Raw genomic sequence first — 21,629 nt, 5'->3', positions numbered from 1 at the left:
TGTCTGCTACCCAGATTCAGCTTTCATTTTGTAGTTTATGTGTCAGTAGTTCCCCTTGACATTCAGGAACTCAGTAAGTCTTTGGGTCACAGTGTTGAACTGTACCAATGCAATCTGAATTCTAGTCAAAGCTTAAGTATGTGATGAAATGTTCTGCAGATACTTTGGGAACACTGATGTCAATGGCAGGAAAGTGAATCCATTCAAAATGTCAAGTGTATAGCATTGTTGGTATTTCTTGCATTTAGTGGGGGGGGGAATTTATTTTGGTAGTTTTTTTACTTTTCATTTTATGATGGAAGTTTTCTCATTGTTCAGTTTGGTCTCCTGTGTTTCTGTTACATAGGGAAATAAAGAAAACCATATGAAACACCAAAAGGAGTTAACTGAATAAATGCTTTTCAATTTTTCTGAAAAATAACAATGAGGTTTATCTGGAGCAATTACTCTTTTCTTGAGTTCAGCCTAATATAATCTTAAATCCCTAGAGACATTCATTTCTGCAAATGGTGACAAACAAAAAGATAGTTTGCAGGTTTACTCTATTTTTCTACCTAATTGCTGTGATGAAAATAAAAAGGGAACTACTAATGAAAGTGGACATAGAGCTCTACTATGTACCTTCAAAGTGATGTGTAGTAGTTATGCCCCCAAATTCCATTATTGATAAAATGGATTCATGCACAGGCTGTGGCTCCTGTGCTTGTCGCCGATAATTTAGCCTCAATCTGATGCAACAACGATTTTATTTTATTTTCTAGCTGCTCATTCCTGCTAAAGTGTTTGCTGTTCCCACAGGAATGCTTTTGCTTTACAAACTGAACAGTTATTTGATCGTTGACACTGCCACTGATTTGCAGTAACAGGATGATTAAGCGTATTAGCAGAGTGCCTCATTTACTTACTGATAGGCAACAAACCCTTTGTCTCTTTCCTTTGCTATGATTTTTCATCTCTTCGCTTTTATACTTCACTGAGCTCGTACTAGCAATTGACCCGCGATGTGGAAATGCAGGCGCTCCACGATGGCTTTAGGCAAACGGAAGGATCATCAGTATACACAGGACTGAATCAATTTCTCCATTCTCTCCAAGAATGAAATAGCCTTTTGAGGCATCTCAATTTGAGCTCTCCTGAAATCCGCACAGTGCGGCGTAATTGCTTGCAGAGACTTGTCCTAATTGGCAGCTTAAGGAAAGAGACCCAGACAGTTCATACCACTTTCCACATGGAAAGTTCTCCAGAGGCCGTTGAAACAATTAAAAGCATTTCTCTCTGCCAAGGTTCATGGCTTGAAACAGCAGATGAAATGATAGCAAATCATTTTTCCCAAAGTGGATGACATCCTCTGGAAAAAGCTTGGGAGGGAGAGGAGTACACGGGGGAGAGGAGAGGTTTTCTACATAACTTTTCTATAGTTCTCCTCCCATTGTTTTATATGCATGTGTGCATATGCGTATCTGTATCTGCGTATCTGTATTTTATCGGGATCTTTCTCCTGTGAAAGCTTCGGAGCTCTATTTTTCACTGTTGTAATCTTATTAATTGGTTCATTACAGATCCTGAAGGCTTGCATGTTGTTTATTTAGTAAGGAGGTTTATATTTTCTCTCTTTTTTTTCTTTTTTTTTTTTTTTCATACTGAGTTACTTCAGTGTTTCTCCTACGATGTCTCCTACTCTCCCTAGGCTTAAAACCAAAACATTTCCTAATTTTTTTCTCTTAAACTTTTGGGTTGGAATGGATGAAAATACTACATCCCAAGAAGTCAGTTGTAAACCTGGCTTTATGAAACAAGTGCTAATGTTTTCTCTTGGTATGTGACTTAAAAAAAAAAAAAAAAAAAATCAAAGGAAAACTGTTTGCTGAGGTTTTAGTGTGGAGGTTTTTAAAATATAGGGAATAATCTAAAGGATCATTTTTGATTCTCCTTGGTATTGAATAGACATAGATAAGCATTTTTCTCTCAAAACAAACACCCCTACTGGTTCCCCATGTAGCCCATTTTGGCGATGCTATATCAGTGATGTACTTCTGCAATGAACAACAGCATCTTTCAGAATACTCTCAGCTAGCTTGAGCTCTCACCTCAACCAGACAGGCTCACTTCTTTCTCAAAATATTCTCATTGCTACCTTGAACTTTTATGCTGGCAGTCACCTTGTAATCACAGCAGACACAACAGATGCTTCCCCTGGGAGAGATGTACAAAATACAGCATTTTTTAAGTGCAAGGAGGTATTGCTCATTTCTCAGCTGCAGGTGCAAATGCATCCAACTGGCAGGTAAATATATATTTTTAAACCAGGAAGGTTAGAAATACCCATTTCTTGTTTCCATAGTGTCCTTTATATTGAATATCCCGTTAAAATCAAGGTATAGGAAAGAAACTATTTTTTGGAAAATACTTCCTGGTAAACTCATTGATCCTACGATCTGGCTTACTTTTTTATCTGGTGATCATCCTATGCACTGGTTCTAAAGAAGAGACTGGAGCAGAATAAGATCAACCAAGAGTCCAGCAATCACTTATCTTTCCTAAGCTGTTTGCTTTGCTGCACAAAATGACAGCACATTTATGTTTTAGACACATTATTGTGCTCAAGGCTGCTGAGAACTTGTCCAGCTTATCTGACTAGAAAGCTTATCATAACCATTATCACTTTCACCTACAGCAAAGTCCAGCCAACTGGCTTTTGTTATGTATAGTTATTACAGAGAAGAATCAATTAAAAAATACTCTTTAAATGCTGGTTTCTTTTCCTTTTTCCCAAATTCCCCTGAATTATATCACCTGGAATGTATTTGCACTACAGACATTGCAGCACTGTAGTTCTTGCCTATCTCCGTATCTACAGTTTTTAGCATAAATACGTATTCTGGGTTTTGCTATTCAGGGCATGTATCTTATATAAACAGATGCTTTTAAAGTCAGCTCTTCAGCTGTGGTAAGCAGAGGCCATATGCAGGGGTTAAGCATGGTCTGCTGACAGTGAGTGTACTAACCTTTTTTTGTTTTTACTCTGCCTGACTGTGGAGTAATACTACTGCAATGTAATTCTTCTTTACAGTGGGGTGTCTTTGTCAAAAGAGAGGGGCCATCTAGATCAGAAAATCCTAAGACTTATCATCTAATTTCTGACATATTTGAAATATTTCAAAAGCAAAGGCCTTCCAGAACTTTCCAGGTACGATGGCAAGATAAACATCCATGCCATAGCACTGAAAGGAAGGAGACATTCTGCTTCAATGATTTCCTTTCAACTGTCAGTACAAGAAGCATGAATGTGAATTTTATGAAAATTCCAGAGAAGAGATCATGAAGTGAAAGGAATGTGTGCCTATGGATGGTTTGTTTAGAAGTGGGCTATGCTGAGGAGACCTGTACATCCACAGGTGTCCAACCAACTTTGGCAGTACCCATATGGTTTAACCCCACAAGGTCACAGCTGCTGTCTTGTTTACACATTTTGCAACTGGAATGGAAAACAGGGTAGTATAGCTGATCTTTCACCCCTTCATGTGCTGGGATCCCCAAGTTGTGCAGCTCTGGATTGACCTCCTACTCGCAGCACGCTGCACAGATCCCTTGTTCACTGGCACGATAATATTTAGAGCTCCTAAAGGGTTTCTTAGAAGTAAACAACTCTATTCATCATTTCTGCTGTCAAATAAAAAGGATGTTTACATGAGAACATGCTGCTCCCTTTGATACAAAGACAAGGCTGTGCCAGTGGTGTCATGACCAGCTGTCAGGTGGGAGATTCCTTTAGGCTTCTCTGACAGAGTCAGCCATTGGATTTGTCCTGCAGCCACGTGATACCTGCAGCCAGGCACAGCACAGGCACACACCTCCCTCAGGTCAGCTCTTGAGGGAATCGCTTACAGTTCAATGTGCAATAGTGTTCCAGTTAGGATCACTATAGATGCCAAAACCAGGCACGTAGTAATCCTCAGTTTTCCTTCTGAACAAGTTAACAATCACAAGAGAAATTATAATAGTGTTTTCATGTTTGTAGACTGAGTAATTTTTATGGTAAAAACAAGGAATACTCAGACCTCTTGAACTTGCTTTGTAATACATATTTTGTAAAATAAATGTTGTTAGTTTAGCAGTAAACAAGCATCATTAGATGTTGCATACAAAACGCTGATGAAAAGTAAGTCGTCTGCAGACTTGGGCTGTGAAAATGTAACCAGGTGTGCTGGGAGTGAAGGCAATTCATCATTTAATTTCTCTGTCACCATTAAAAAAAAAAGAGTGCAGATTGCCAAATCAAGTGGTTGCCTAGCATCATCGATGCAATTATTTTCACTCTTTTGAGTTTTGCATCCAAATGCTTCTGTTAGCCCTTACTGTGTTGTAAGCTCATATGCCTCAGTGTCTGTGGTGGACTCCTCACTTTGTTCCCCCTCTCTCTCCCCTGTGTCTTTGCAGTGGTCAGTGTACATCCGCGCTGCCGTCCGCAAAGAGAAAGGATTGCCGATATTGGTGGAGCTGCTCCGGATAGACAATGACCGGGTGGTATGTGCAGTTGCTACAGCTTTACGAAACATGGCCTTAGATGTCAGAAATAAAGAGTTAATAGGTATGTTCTTTCCAAACAATCTATTTATGCTGTGGGTTTGGGGTCTGTTATTATGCTGGGGGTTTGTTTTTTGGGTGTTGGTTTGGTTTTTTTTTCAGTTTGCAGCAGAATGAGCACAGTGAAAATTATTCTCACATTTCTAGAACAATTTCTTTAATTCTTTCTCTAGTGTGTCATATTCAGATTTTATGTGACAGCTTACTAGTATATATCAAGGAATTGTTAAATTAATTAAATATCATGCAATGTTTCTTGATCTTTCATGCTCTAATCTCTGTAAGAAAAGCAATGGCTTTGTTCTGCTTTAGCATTTCATTCTCAGGCTGGCAGTTGCACTTGCATGTTCCAGATCAAAGATCTAAGCAGAGCGTTTCCTCCTGATCCTCAAATTACCTATTGCAAGTAACTTTGGAGTCATGAAGTAACAAGTCATAAAAATTTTAAGAAGGTTACAGAAATTTACTGGTCAGATTAGTAGCTCCAGCAAGAGAACTGGGAGACTCTTGCTTCACAAACACTGTTAAGGAAAAGGACAATAATTTATGTAAATCATTATTGGCCCTGAATTCTGATTGTAGGTAAACACGCATCTGGGGGTTTGGACATGTTTTATTTTGTTCGGGCATTTGGTGTTTGGTTTTTGTTTAGCTGAAATTCATCCAAATACTGTGGGTCATCGAGCTTTTATTTTCGTGTTCTACCTTTGAAAAATAATCACCTCCTTGATTTTTAACAATTTCAACAATCATAACCAAACTATTTCTCCTTCTGTACATTAAGAGCATAATTTCTGTTAATTTTTCCAAGCTTGTTGATTCGTTTTCATTATAGCGTATTTCTTCCCTGCTTTTAATTGCAGAATTATATAAATAGATACTATGTCATAACATTTATGATTTCCATCCAGTGCTATCTTAGGTTTAATGCTTCATTACAGCAGTGCTCTGCAAGTTGTTAAAACAAGGCAGTCACTCCTCTCATATCGGGAGGACTGTCTCATTGTACTAACGTTCCCAGATCTGTAAATTTCATTTAGGAATGTAGCACTAGACATTTAAAATTGGGCCGTCTTAATCTCATGGGTCATTCAAAATACTGGTCAAATTAGGGATAGTAAATTTGCACAACATCAACATTTTAATATTTTATTAAATTCTTAAATAACACATCATAAAAGCAAAGATAAATTTTAAAAAATGTGGGAACAGTCTGTTGAATATAATAACTCTATATATTTATTTACATAGACAGCTAAAAATAGCTGTACAGTGCTGCTCTGATTTATGGTTTTTGTAGGGTTATTCTGAAAAATTGTACTTCGTAATTGCAGTAGTAATTTGCTGCAGCTTAAAAACAGTCCAAACATGCCAATATGACAGGGGAGTTATGATTGTAATTCTTGAACCATTTCAGCTGTGATCTTTGTATATTCATTTCTTTGGCTTTCATCATTGAACTTCAAAGAAACAGTAATAGCGGTCATTACCGCTCTTGTTCTCCAGTATTTTTTAGCAAATAGGGCCTATCATAGAGCTGATTTTTAGAAATGCTAAACATCAGCAGTGGTCAAGGATTTCAACTCGTGTTGTAGTCCATCCATTTTTGTGATACTGCGCTTCCATATATTGTGTATGTATTGCAGGATGCTTTAGCTGTTGCTATGTGAAGGAAGCCTCAAAAGGAGCTTGTGCTTTATCAGGGTAGTTCCTCGAGTGTCCTTCTGCCGGGGCGAAATCAACATGCTATTTATCTTTTCTCTTTCTGATTTTTGTTAGTGTATCAGGTTCTTGTGGTGATGCACTGCCTCATAAGCTGGAATTTTCCCCGTAAGATAACCTTTTTTAAAGGAGAATTTTCCAGCTGCATATATAGTAAAGTTACGTAGCTAGAATTGAGTTGGTTGGGGCGGGGGGTGTTTATTGCCTTTATAAAGCTTTCTTTTCAGTGGTGCTGTCTTTCCATTCCCAGCTGACATTTTTTTTACTGAAATGTGTCAGAGAATGATATATTTAATTCTGCTGCTGCAAACAGCCCATAAATCAGTATTGAGGCACCTGGAAAATACATTAGAAAGCTTGCTAAAATCCAGACTCACCTGTACTGAGCTACAAAACAAACAAAAAGACCCTTTTCTCAATAGCCAGAAGTTTCATACTAGACTTCATTGAATTGACCAATCTGTTTTGTTTCTCAGACAGATCTATCAACTGTGTTGTTATATTGCTAAAGGTTGGTGTGAGGCTTCTCTGACAATTTATCTGAGCCATCCCCATAGCAACATCTTTATTTACAGTGTGGTTCCTGGGTTTCATTTCAGGCACGCTCCATGTCTTTAAAAGGACCTTCTTTTTTCTCCTTTGTTGCTTTTGCAATGTGCCGTGTGTCCCTTGGCCAAGACAGCAGACATATTCATCCTTCTCCTTCCCATAATTAAACTGCACTCAAAAATGTAGTAAATCTGGTCTATTTAGTACTAGAATAGATAATGCAACACCCAGTTTTCTCTCCTTGAACACACTGCCCAGGTGCATTCCTTGTCACAGGTTAGACCACATTCATTTTCACTTGACTTCTAGGACCTTTGTCTGTGTAAAATATTGCACAGTCTTTTGTTGCTTCCCAAGAGTACACCCAAGGGAAAGGTTTCTCAGCCTTTTGTCTCTCCCAGCTGAGGGAAAGATCCACTACTGATATTGCCTTTTTGTTCTTCCTTGGTTTTCAGTGATCTAGCCTGCACAGCACTGTGTCCCTCTGGTACCACAACATTTTTCAGCTTCTATTCATGTGCTCAGCATTTTAGAACGCTTCTTTTCCTTCCTTGAAGCAGGTTCTGTCTCTGCTAAACTTCTCCATGAGTCCATTAGCTTCTCCCCTCAGCCCTGGTGGATGCCACTGAGTTGACAAAAATCACTTTTATTTGCTTTTAACTGTTCACTTAGGCAGAAGAAAATCACTTTTATCCCACAGCTCCTCTAAAAGCTATGTTGATAACCTCTGTGCAGTTATGTCATCCCCATGTTCTTTCCCTCTTCTTCATCTGTCCCTTTCTCTCAGAAAAAAAAAAGGTGAGGAAGGGAAAGTAGAATAACAAACCCACCCTTCTGTGTTCCTCAGGCTGTGCTGGGGGCTTAGTTGGAGGATATGACGTTATTGTCTTTCTGCTGGGAATGCAGTTTTTAACTTGAGGATTGCCTGCAGACCTCTTGCTTCTGGCAGTGCCAGTCAGGCTGGCAAAGCCAACCTCACGCCAAAGCTGTCCCACTGTCTTCCTTACAGTGAGTGCACCTATAGACTTCCATTCTCTAAAGCCACATTTTGTTGGAATGGTGTCAGAAATTTCTAAGTTAATATAGTTTCTTTTCTTTAATTAGAGGAAACTTGGATCAGCTGGAGGGAGCAGAAAAGCTTGAAAATAAACTCGTCTCCTGTAAAACAGCATCTTTGCAGGATGAATTGTTTCCTTGCAGTCTGCCCCTGCAACCTTTAATGGCTTTCTTGTTCAAACATCTGCCACACAGTCCTCTGGACTTTTAGGGAACTTTCTGTGGATTACCTGAGCCTGCACTGTAGACTTGTATCCCTAGGAGTCTCCCAGCCAGCAGTGGTGCATCAGCCGCCCTTCTTGCTATTCTCTCTACCCAGCCTGCATGTGAGAAGGCATTCCAAATCAGGTTTCCCCATTCAGTCCTGGGAAACAAGCCAGCTTCATCTTTCTTTTATCTGAAAGACAGACAGCCTTTTCTTCTCTGCTGCTATCCATGACCTCTTTAACTAAAGAGATTTTGCATTGTACGGTTAATTGAAAATGATGTGACTTGTTATTCTACCTAAGCAAGCAGGTACAGACTATCCCTGTCTGAAATTTTTAAAGGATGACTACTCACAAAATTTGCGTTTTCCTTGTTGTTGTGTATGCACAGCATTTACCTTTTATTTTAAATGGCAATTTCTGTGGCATTTTAAAGTGCAAATAGATGTTCTTTCAAACAAGTTAAGTTGAATTTTCACGCTGCCCCAGATGAGAAATTTGTCACTATTCACGTACTGCAGAATATGTACAATATAGGATTTGTCCTCTTGAAGGAAAATTTAGGATTTGTATTAGTACTGTTCAGTGGGAAGTCCACAGGGCACAAGCTTAGGAGAGAAAGCAGAGCTGGAGGTAAAATGTATAAAACTTCAATGCACAGTTTTGTGCTTCAAGTCTTTCTGTCACTTTCATTTTACCCTGACAGTGGTTTCTAATGCCTTTCTGGGTCACTGTTGATTAAGAGGAATATTGTACTAGTAATTGAAAAGCACCATTCTTTCTCTTGGCCTCTTGGTCTGCATTTTTGCAGTTAAATAAAAGATTTGTTCTTTTTTTAGAAACTGGCAGTATTTTAATCACTCACCCTTGGAAAAAAGGGGGACAATTCCACCTAAAGGTTTTTGTTGACTTCTTGTACCGTGTGGAAAACAAGTCCTTGCATGTCTATGCTCTTAAAATGTTTAGAGAATCCAGGTGTCTGTTCAGGGCGCTAGGTTCTATGGAGTTTGACAGGATAAGTTGAAGTGTTGTAATAATTAAAACATCCTTGTTGTGACTATCAGATAAGTAAAGTTAGTGGTACGATTTCTTCTGCCTTCACAAGGTTTTGAATCAGGTCTCGAAACAGGGCCTGTAGCAGGGGTCATTTTTAAATAATTGTTCCTTAGTTGGGTACTGTGTCAGTACTGAATTATCCTCTTTTCACTATTCATCTGTTGGTAATGCAGTTATACATACAAAATTCAACAACAGCACATCAATTAAATTGTTAATTAATGGGTGCTGGAAACCGCTTGTTCTTGCAATGGTATCCCAAAGTTGTCTAAGATAAGATACCTGTGACAGAGGTCCTTATGGACTCACAGGAAGTGACTTCTTTTGTCTAAAATGTGATAAAATGGCAGTTACCCTGTATTATCATATCACCATTGTTTAGTGATGAAAAGCATCTAAGAAGTGTGTAAATTGTCAGTGTATGTCTTGTGATCTCATTGCAATATGAGTCTGTTTGGGTGCCTGGTGTTAGTTTCAAAGTTGTATTGCTAAACTTGGGAAAGTTTGACTAGATGATATATCAGGAGTTCACAACTCTAATGAATTGTTAGATCTACAAAATAATTCATGTTAGAAGGAACCTCACAAGGTCACCTTGCCCGCCTCTGCACTCAAAGAAAGGTCAGGTATGTTATTTCAAAGTGTGATATCAACATTTGGAAAGATTACTTTTCAGCTTTGAGACTGAAAATGCATCAGAATCAAGTATTTGCACTCTCAGAGCAGAACATGGCTCTTCTGTATAAACAGCTACATGGGGTCCTCCTATCTTAGAACACATTCACATTTTGTTTCAGGATTAGTATTAAATCCAAGTGAAAAGAGTTCCTGGTTTTGTAGTTACAAGAACAACAGCTAAGTCCTAGTAATGTACATTGTTAGGGAATATGGGGATGTGTTGGGAGATGATTAAATCAAATCTGCAGCTTTCATCCACTTGAGAGCCTACATGAAGCTTTCTCTTATTTTTAGATGTGAGCATTTCTGAATTTCTCACACATGCATCTGCTGACAGTGAGAGACACTCAATTTTTATTGAATTTTTAGTTGATGTATAAAGTATCTTAGTCACTAGAATGTTAAATTGACATAAATTGGCAATGCAGAAGATGCCAGAAAGCACTAATCAGACATTTGTTCAGAAGAAGGTGAAGACATAATGTATCCTGCAATTTGTTTAATTTGTGTCAGTTTTTATTGCACTTAATATTTTTGTGTTTGATAGTTGAGCTGTGCAAAACAATAAACAGATACCTGAATGAGAACAGGCTGTCATCAAGAGGTTGAGGAGGTTGATTTGCAAAATTAGACATATTGTCATGCATTAATAACTGGTGTTCCTTTCTCGGTATCAATGAAGACAAAGATGCTAGTTAAGTTAGTAAAGGAGTAATTAAACTGTGATGTTTTATACTACCTGTATGGCAACATCTGGACTCCCTAGTTTCTAGTGTTGTATCAGTAACTTCACTGAGAATTTAACCTGATAAATATTTAAATGTTAAGTACTTTTTCCATTGCAGTGTAAAAGCCTTGTGTCAAGGAGATGTTGACTTTTCATGTGCCTTAGCCACTTGCATATTGATTTTTGCTCTGTGTTTCCTCAAATATTTTTGACAAGCAGACCTGGTAGTTACAGAGGTTAGAGAAGGTTTTCAACCTCAGTCATTTCTTATTAAATAACACTCTCATGTGAAGAGATTTAGGAGGAAAACCAGCACTAGTAAAACTAAATTCTCATTTTTAGTATCAAAGTCACAGTCAAGCACTTTCAAAATTGGATTAACTCTTCTACATCTGAACTTTCCTACTGCCTAGGTACACCTGTCTGGATCTGGAGGGATTTTTCTCTTCCATGAACCATCTGAAAAAAATGATGTTTCAGGTAGTCAGCTGGGCTTCTGAACAGTAGAGAGAAAATGGCACCTCAAAGTGTTCATCCCACTTCTATTACATAAAATGCTTGATCTTACAGTCTAATGGGTCTTGTGTGAGAACCTAGAGAAGTTGCCAGAGACTCAGTGGCCAACTTTTGTGTAACTGAAGATAGGGAAGTAGTATTCCATCAGAGGTTGTTCTGGTAGTAGAGACTAAGCACTGTTCTGCTCCCCTTTAATTAGGTCTGTAGGCTCGGCAAGGGCAATTAGTGAAAAAGCACTACAATTTTTCATTGTCACCCAAACCAGCAGAAATAACTGCATGCAAGTTCAAATCTAGGATAATGAGGGATAATACTTTCACAGATCTGTTTTTCCTTGTAATGCCAAGTCAAAGAATCATTTCATCTCTGTCATAGTAAGGTCAAAATGCTTCACAAATTGTAACCACAACCCAGCCATAGGTCAGCTATTCCTTCTAGTAGAATAAACTGTGGGGAAATTCCTGTGAAATGCCTGCATTTCTATTTTATATGCTGTAATCAAAAGAATCATCTTCAGTATTGCACCATGATACCTTCTCTAGATGATGATGGTAATGTTAAATGATGCCATATAGTGCTTTAAGGTTTATAAACCTTGAAGTCCTTTTTATAGATTTTATCATTTTGTATTGACATTCAGTATTACTTAAGATTGAATTCTGAGTACAAGTCATAAAAGTTGCAAAATCTGGTAGAGGTGGCCCAGGAAAGCCTAGATTAACTATGACTGCCAAGAACACCGCCACATCAGAGAACAGCTGAGGAGTGTGAGGCTTTTTTACTTCACTGATTTGCATTTCACACATAAGAAATTGCCCTGACCTGCACCTTACACTTTATTTGAGATAAGCAATTTCTTTTCCTTTCTGTTCTCCTGCACAAGGTAGCAAGCAATTAAACTGTAACTGTATCTGCTTTTCTCACTCAGAAGGCTGACATTTCAAACAATTTAATATTAATTTTCATCTTTGTTTCTCACTATGTTCATGCTGAGAAGTGCCCACTTACCTTTTGAAAATTTGGAGTTCTGATCTAAAAAGTGCATATAATATAGCCACATATTCTATAAAATATTCAAAGGTAGAAATGCAAATTTCAGAAACTGCCAAAGTAATTTTAAAAACACTTTTAAATCCATGAGAATGGAAAAGCAGTTTTGAAAATCGAGTTTTGTGACAGCCTTACAGTGAAAGATAAGTGTATCAAAACGTGTTTCCAGCCTATTCTGTATCAACTTCGATTGATGAAACAGCGAGCTAGTTTTATTCTCTCTAAGATTTTAAATAGTGTTTTCCCCTGCAATACATATCACCTTAAGTGATTTTTAAATGATAAAAGTGACATAATATGGCATTTTTTACTAAAAGCACTTTTCTTTGAAGAAACTCCAGTTCCCATTCATGACACGTGTCAGTGCAAGAGAGTTGAACATGGCAGGTGAATTAGCATTTGATAAAGGAAAGAAATGTCATTTTCTTCTCACGTGTGAAGACCCTGAGAATGGGCAAGGGGCACTGTCGTTTCAAAAGATGTTGAAGGTGAATCTGAGAAATGGAAAAAATTAAACCATCAGGAAAAAAAAGGATGCATGTGTACTGATTAAATGTAAACTACCTCTAGATGGCTTTCAGTCATATTAACAGTAATTTTCTCTGTGCATCTACATCCTTGCACTCTCTAAATTAGTGCAGCTGTTCCAGCAAAATCTCATTCAATCCTAGTTCCCAAGTTAGATGTTGACAAGTGAAGTGGGCGGTACACAATGTACCTTTCACCTCGTGTGGCTTTTGGGAGATACTTCCACTTCTATTTTAGTGTCCCCAAAGTTGTTTTCTTAATGTCTTAGAGTGCTCAAAAAAGGAATAAAGTTAAGGATAAAAACCAAACACCATAAACAAAGGTGACACTGGTAGAAAATTCTGATTGCAGGGACCTAAGCTATGTCCTTGCATAGGAGGACTAATTGCAGGCAAACACAGAAGTAAAATACCTGCAAATATGCAACACATATGTTTGTCATCATCTATTAGATTAAAAATGCACTGTAGAATGTCTCATTTTCACCAGATAAAAATGTGACTGTCAGGCTTTAGAAATGCTACTCCTTAATTTAGTGCTCCTACTAAAGTGAAAAACCACAAGCTGCTTCCCTGTCCCCATCCCCTACAGTGAGAGACAAATGGCAGACATACCAAGCTGAGATAAGAACAATTTACTGAAAACCACAATGAGATAAGAAGACAGTAACAGCAACAAAGTTGATAACAAAAAGATACAAAATTGATACAAAAAGAGGATGTCTTACAGGCAAAAATTGCACTCCAACCAGGACAGTGAACAAAACAGCGGACAGACTGTGTATATCCATGCTTTCTCCCGCAAGCCCAAGACAGTGGTATTATCTAACAGCACCATATATTGGCCACACCCACACAGCTACAGGCTCTGCCCCATCACAGCTACTACAAAAAATTAACTCTCTCCTTGACTGAAACTAGGACAGCAGTAAAGGTAGAAGATGCCAGAGAGTTAGTGTTTAAAGAATGCAGGATTAGGAAAGACTGTGGATGTCTGTGTTCTTACAACTGGCATTTTAACTAAATCTCAGTGCAGTCAAATTGAATTTAGTTTTTCTTTCTATTCCTGACCATTAGGTGCTTACACACTATTCCTGGTTCTTAGCATTTGCCCAATATTGGCAGAAGGTGATGTGCTTCTTTGTGGGGTTATATGGACTCTGTGCCAAAATACCGATGTGCATGTGTTGGTTTAGTCTTCGATGGATATAAAAAAGGCAGTCAGTCACATACTTGTTGGTTTCTGCATGCTTCTTCTTTCTTGCAGTATAATTGGTCTTCATTAAGTACTTCAGTGTAGGATTTTTTTCCTTTGTAAGAACCAAGTCATACCCTAGTTGTTTCTATCATTTATTATGGGTTTTAGTGTTAAAAGCCCTTGTTTCAGATAAGAGTAGTAAAACTTCAAGTTTTAATTACAGAAAACAGAATAATGGACTTTTGCTGCAGCCTTTGCAAATGAATGCTTGTGTTTCCTGATGAATATTGTACCTTTATGTGCATGTAGTGCCTCTCAAAAGGCACTGGCTGGGAGCACTGTCACTGTGTCTTAGGTTTCTGGTCATTTATGGGCTCTTATTTTTGTTATTGATTAAATAAGCTCAGAAAAACATCCACTTTCACCCCTTAACAAGCAGTATTTTAAAAAATTGAAATCTGCTGGTTTATGCTTGTAACTGATGGGATTGAGCAGCAGCAGTTTTGTAATACACAATTACAAAATATTAAAAGGGTAACAAATTCTCATCATCTGAGATAAGTGAGGGAATAATCAATTTGCTGAGGGGCCTTATTATCATAATTCCACAAGGTAAGAGTGTGATTCTGCTACTTAATATCTCGATGGGCTCAATTAAACAAAAGTAAAGAAATGTAGTTTTCCTCCCAAGGAAAGCCTGGAGAACCCTTAGAATGAGCTTCAAAGCCCTATTGATCTCTCCATGGCATCTCTATAAAATTACTTGAAATCTGGTATTACTGATACAATCTCCAGTGTTATTATGTTTTTCATTTTCCTTTTGCTTCCTCTTGCGGCTGTGTTATGCAAGAGGTTGTGTGAACATGAAAAAGATTCGATGACTACCCCCTAGAGTTAGCAATTTTATATATGTATGATATTTTATAATGAGAGACTGGACTTCAGGAATTGACCTAAGATGCATTAATGGTTAAATCCATGCTTTTTGTATAAATATGTAATATGAGTAGTGCAATTTCAAAGACCAGGTTAAGACAAAAGAAAACAGCATGCTGTTAGCACTCAGTTGAAGGCCTTTACTTTTTTAAAAAAGGAACTAGATAATTGAATGTTTTAGATACAATCGCTCCAATATTCCAGAATGAAGATTTTAAACAAACATAATCAGAGAAACACCTTTTAAGAGATAGTTTTGAGAATTTTCAGTAGATTGTCAAGCCCTACCTTACAAAAAGAAATGGAAATAAAACCTACCTTGTTGCTGATGGCTTATAAACCTTGATCAGTGTGCAGGGAAGTAATCAACAATGAAATTCAATATTGCTTGTCTTTGTGGTCTCAGCTGTTAAGTAATTGCTAACAGTCTGGGGTACATATACTATGACATTCCTTTGGTCACTAGATGATCTTGTGCCAGTTTACTTCCTTTTAGTCCATGTGAGCCTAGAAAATAAGTTCATAATAAGTTAATTAGTTAACTGGGTAACTTTAGAAAATAGACTTAAAAAATAAAGTAACTTTTTCAGTCTGTAGGGAAGGCTTCAGTCTGCAAGTGCATTAAAGGCAAAATTTGGTGTAACTGGATCTATTTGGCTTGGAAGGGGTCTCCAGAGGTCAAGGTGGTCCAGTAACAGAAGGTTGCTTAGGACTTTTTTCAGCTGATGAGATGGAGATTCTTCAACCTCCCTGGGCAACCTGTTCTGTTGTTTGACCACCAGCTTAGCAAAATTAGTCCTCCTTTTATCAGTTGGAATTTCCTGTGTTCCAGCATGTCTTTTGCTTCTTTTTCTTAGATTGTGGCACTCTTAAGGTGATCCTGACCTCATCTTCTCCGCACCATTCCATAAGTAGTTGTAAACAATAGCAAGATCTCTCCATAACCTTCCTTTAAGGCCCAGATGATGCAGTTCTTTTCTGCTGTGTGTTCCAGTCCCCCAGCTGTCTTTGTGGTGCTCCACTGAACTTATTCCAGTATTTTGCAATGCCTTTTTGTACTGGGCAGAAAAAACTGCATGTGACACTAGGTGTAGTGTAGATGAAGAATTGTTTGAGTGAGAGGAAGAGTGATATCTTTTTTGGGTTGGCTAGACTCCATGAAATAAAGCCCAAGATGTCATTGGCACTGTAAGGGCACATTCTGGACTCGTGCTCAGCTTGTGTACCAACACTTCTAGGTTTCAGAGGTTTTTTAAAAAAAAACTTGCTTTATAACCAGTTGACACCCATCTGTGTGCTGGTACAGGGGCTTACTTAATCTTGAGTGCATTTGCCTTTGTTGAACTGTGAGTTTGTTGTTCAGCTGTCCATCTGAATAGCAGTCCTGCCCTCCGGTGTATTGACTACCCCTCCCAACATCATTCTGTCCAGTCTTTCTGTCCTGTCCTTCAGGTTGTTAATGAAGATGTGAAACAGACTTGCCCCCTGTACCACCCCCTGTGGGGCACCTCTAAGTAACCATCTGCCAGTTGGATTTCATACTGGCAATGAAGCCCTTCTGTCCAGCCAGTTTTTTGCCCACCATATCATCTACTTATCTGGTCAAAATCTCAGTAAGGACACTATATGGAGTAAGGGTAAACTGGCACATTCGTTATTTGGAGCAGCATAGACTACACTCTCTAATTCCTAAATTAGAAGTGGATAAATGCAATTTAAATGTCTTTAACCTCAGTGATGTCATTGCAGATACTTATGTTACTTCAGGACAAGGTTCACCAAACTTCAAACCAGGGTTTCAGTGTGACAGTTTATAAGCTTCAGGGAATAATCATCTTATTGTGGAATCAGGGGCATAATAGGAACTAAATTGTAACTAAATTCACTTAAACACAGAAGTTTGCTTTATTTACCAGAGGGAATTATAATAGTAGCTCAGTTTGTTACATTTTTAGTAAGGCACTGTACTTGCAGATTTTAAAAGGGAAATACTATGGAATGTCATAGAATATCCTGAGTTAGAAAAGACCTGCAAGGATCATCAAGTCGAACTCCTGGCCCTGGACAGGATGATCCCCAAGAGTTACACCATGTGCCTGAGAGCATTGTCCAAATGCTTCTTGAACACTGTCAGGCTTGGTGCTGTGACCGCTTCCCTGGGGAGCTGTTCCAGTGTCCAACCACCCTCTTAAGAAATTTTTCATAATATTTAACTTTGTCTTTGGAATTGATTACTTTCAAATCAGTGGAAACAAATGTAATTTCTCTACTGTTCAACAGTGATGCGTGTTATTAAACTAATCACATGTAGGCTAATAGATTCTGATCTGATACATAATTCAACTGTAAAGCAACAATATGAATTTTAAATTATTTCAGACACATGGAAAAATGGTTATAAGACCTGCTGTCAGAACACTCTTATGTACAAAGGCATTTGTATTCTGTCCTGTAAAATAAGTTGCTTGAGATTCACCTCTGAGTATCTTCTGCAAAAGTATCCCCATGTTAAATTGATGTAGAGTGCCTTTAACCTAATCTTTATTTATATTAGTATGTACACACTACAGCAATATATATGTGTGTGCTAGTGTGTGTTTTTATGTATTTAGGTAAGTTTTATTCCAGCCTTTAACCCCACCAAAGAGGAAGAGAAACTGTGCTAAGGAGTAGACATGCATATAGAAAATTACTCCCTTCATGTAAAACACACATTGTAGTATGGCATACAACTGCAACAACCAGAAGAAAATCTTGTTGCTGTCAGCTTAATCATCTCATGGGAGCTAGAAGGAATTTTTCCATCAAATTCCTGAGAAGCAGTATTCAACTCAGAGTAACAAAGCAGCATTATTAAGATAGAGTGAGTAGACTGCATAAGTAGTAATCACCATACCGTGCCAAACAATGGTAAGGTTTACTTTAAATCAATTCATTAAATAGGAGAGTAAAGTGAAGGTACAAGTGGTTCTTACCATGTAATAACCTCTGGGTAAAATTCTTAGGTGCCTGACGGTAAATTAAGAACTGAATTTCTGTTTTCAGTCATGACATAGTCATTAAATGGACTGTTTTAAATGAATAATAGTTTATTATGAAAACCCAAGTTGGATGCCAATTAGTTCACTTTGATCCTTTGAAAATGTAGTCCTTACTCCCTTAAGTATATTTAATAGAAATAAATTCATGTTAAATATATTATATCATACAGTTCATTTTTTAATAGTGGAATTTCTGTTTTCACTCTGAAAATTATAGGTTCTCAGCTGACTGAGTTAGCATATTTGGGAAACTACAGTTCGCTAACCTAACACATGGTAATTCACCGAGAGACAGTCAGTGACACAATATCCTCCTGCTTCTAGGTTCTATCCAGCCACTCATTAACACATCACATCTACAGTGAATCAGCACTCCCTGACTGATCTGTCAAAATGAACTGGGAGAGCAGAAAGATTACTGTTTCCTTTTACAGACAGATTTCATTAAACACAACAAACTCAAATGAGTCAGGTGAGCAGCTGAGATGTGAAAAACTCTGGCTTGCCCCAGTAGTGCTTATGAGGCTCAAAATGACAAATTTTCGTGCTTGCATGCTGGAGGTCTGCCCAAAGTGTGGAGTTATTTTATTTTGCTAGGATCCTGCCACCATGAATCCTATTTTAGCATTATTGCACTGCTGTAAACTGTTGCTTTATTAGAAACCCTCCCTCCCCCTTCTTCCCTCCCTCCCTCCCTCCCTCCTTCCCTCCCTCCCAAAACAAAACAGAACAACCAGTATTGGGAATTCCTTCATGTCTTACTGGAAAATTAGAAGAGCAAAACAGATATGTTCCTTGGACAGACAAAAGCAGGGTCCTTTGGAATATAATGTATCAGATAGGATGGCAAGCTGGCATGTATAATTTCTCTATATTGGTATTAAATCTTCAGCAGCTAAAGGTGTTATCCTCTGCTGTACAATTCTGTACGACAATGTCTAAATCAAACCCCAAAGAAAAGGCCATGTCTCCTTCTCTCTTGTGAGCCACTAACAATCTGAAATACCAAGTACATCACAAGCAAAGCCTTTGAGACAGGAGTTTCTGAGGAGGGATTTTTGTGCATTATCCACTACAGTTAAATCCATTCTTCTGCCTTGGGATTGAATATGTATATGCCTTACATTGAAAAGCTCAGCTTCTTCCTGGGGAGACTGAAATTCATCTCGCTCAGTTGTAGCCCTGTTCAAGCATCTTTCATTCACTAGGACTTTTCTGATAAGCTGTGCTCAGCTTTCAGCAACTTCAAAGCTGAGGTGAAGTTATTAAAAGAGAGAGAAAAGAACTGCACGTCTAGTTCAATCTTCAAACAATACAAAAATCGATTAAGAGTCAGAGATTAGCTTCATTGTAACCCTTCCCACATTCTCATGAAAGTTAAATGTTGTCTCTTTCCTTCCTCATTTTATTCTAAAATCTACTTAAAACTTAAGAGATCAATAACTATTAGTGCAGCAATATTAATAACAAGCTGCACTTTGGGGCCCTGTGGCTAGAGATTCGTTGTAGAGTTGCCACCAAAGTAAACAAAGTAAGAGAGTGAAATTATTTATAAAGCAAATATTAAAAAAACTCATCTTGAAGCTGGAAGAGTTCATTTGCTTCAGTCATTCCTGAGGAGAAAAACACTAAGTCTTGGATGGCTTCTTGAGTTGACCTATCTTGCCTTGGTTTCTGTAACTGTGAATGAATAATCACACGTGGCTTTGTCATCGTGAGAGACAAGTAGTGTGCAGAAAATGACTGGATGTCACCCACTAAAAGGAATTCTAAAAAGCACATCATTATTACAAAACTGATGGAAGTACTTTCAGAAGCAGTGGGACTAGTTTGAAAGTTAGGATGGCACGGGCTTTTTAACCAGTCCTGGTGCACAGCCTAGATTAGATTTTAGCGGGAACCCGGGAGAAAGCATTCAAGGTGAGCTGTTCACACACTGATCTTCCTGGAAAGAGCAGTGCTTTTGAGTATTGGCCCATCAGTGTGTGCATAAATTTTGCAGGTTGGGTGAGCCAGAGTAAGCACTTGGCCATCTGACCGTGGCAGCAGCTGACCCAGGAGCCAAGTCTCCTGAAGGCTGTGAATAAAGAGAAAGAATATTCCCTGGATTATGAAGAGGAGTGGAGGAAGATAAGATGTCTTGGCTTTCTGCTTCACCTCATTCTGAAAGAAAAGGAGTAGATGACAACAAGCAAAAAAATAATGGTGGTCAAATATACTCAAGGAACTCAAGGAATTGTGCAATTAGAAAATGTAAGGAAAATATTCAGAGACCTGGATCTTATATTGTGAATCAGCCATTATTCATTTAGGTTTTTCCTTGGATCTCTTTTTTTCCCTTTCTTCCTAATACCAAGAAGTTAAGCGGTTCATTCCTTTTGCAAGATCATATTGTCTTCCAAGAACTATTGCACTCATTCACAAGCTAAAAGGGTACTTCATCTAAGGAGTGTATTTACAGGGCCCTGAACTACAGAGATTTCAAGCAAAGGACTCAAGCCATTATCATCCTGAAGAAGATGCAGAGTGTTACCAAAGCAGCTATGATATTTTCACTGCAGGAGTTTTGAAAATAAGCTCTGTGTGCAGGTTCCTGCCAGCCATCATTCTGAGCCCACTAAACCAATTCATTTGCAGAATCAGCTGAAAATCACCAGTTGTTCTATAGGGAAGCCAACTGATACTGAATCAGTTGATAGGCTTGTGGGTAAAAAGCATTGTGAGCCAAGTTACAGCTCCACCTCCTACTCCTTCAAAACACAGCATACACAACCTCAGGCAATTGATAGTCCTGTCCTGTCTCTCCCAGCATGTCACAAGCCTCCACTTTCTGAAGTTAACTCTGTGCCTGACCCTCCTCTACCTCAGAATAAGCCAGCAATTTTCAGATCCTCTAGAAGAGGACATGGTGTGGTTCACTTTTTATCCTCAGAAAAGCTTCCCTGGCAAAGGCCCTGTTAAAGGAACTAACAGATTCAGAAAACGCTCACTCCTTCTTACAACTGCTTTACAATAAAACCTTACCTAGTGCTGCAAGGCCCTTTGAAGATAAGTTTGGAAGTCCTAAACCCAGACACAGTCTCTTGACAAATGAAGTTCAACATAAATCATAGTCACCAGCAAAATCTCACAGTTTCAAAAGCACACAGCTTATTGCAGCTTCCCAAGTTTGACAGTGAAATGGATACAATACCTTCAGTGAACAGGTTCAACAGTCCTAAGTATCAACCCAATAATGTGAATGCTGTTCGTAAAGCCATTCCTATAAACCCTTCAGCACTCAAGGATGCGATGGAAGACCACAGATAGACTGGTGCAGCCACAGCAAGAGGTGTATTTAACAGCTATGGTGGTGTATTCAGCTCCTTGGGGACTGGAGAGTATGTTGTGCATGAAGAAATTGAGTAAGAATGGTGCCACTGCGATACATTACCATAAAGAGCACAGCATTGTTCCTTGTTTGCAGGTTGAAGGGGTATAGTTAGAGTAGCTGATATATAATTAAAGCTGACATTGCAGTCAGTTTGATCTGTCTTCCTAGCTACTCTTGTTGCTTTCATTTGGACTCATTCTGGTCGGTCCCTGTCTTTCCTGAAGTCTGCCATTCAGACTAGTTGTGTTATTTCTCCATAAGCTCTGCACAGAGGATCGTATCATCTGTATGTGCTGCCAGGAATAGTTGTTAATATACTCCTGAACAGCTGTCTTTGTCACAGCAACCCATCTTGTAACACATGCCTGTCTTATGATCTTCTCTGGCTTCCAGATCTTTCCTCCAGAATT

General features: G+C 38.4%; 1 protein-coding gene across 7 annotated transcripts in view; it reads left to right on the top strand.

Moving 5' to 3' along the window:
• Positions 1-21,629, top strand: part of CTNND2 (catenin delta 2) — a 641,697-nt gene that overhangs the window by 565,937 nt on the left and 54,131 nt on the right. For all 7 annotated transcript variants that reach the window (XM_040063932.2, XM_040063957.2, XM_040063974.2 and 4 more), the window contains one exon: positions 4,438-4,588. In XM_040063932.2, the coding sequence (XP_039919866.1) occupies positions 4,438-4,588 (151 nt within the window). The remainder of the gene's footprint in view (positions 1-4,437; positions 4,589-21,629) is intronic.

This window comes from Hirundo rustica, chromosome 1 (assembly GCF_015227805.2).
Source record: "Hirundo rustica isolate bHirRus1 chromosome 1, bHirRus1.pri.v3, whole genome shotgun sequence".
Lineage (NCBI taxonomy): Eukaryota > Metazoa > Chordata > Aves > Passeriformes > Hirundinidae > Hirundo > Hirundo rustica.
Note: the sequence above shows the minus strand (reverse complement) of the source record. Positions and strands in the feature narration are given on the sequence as shown.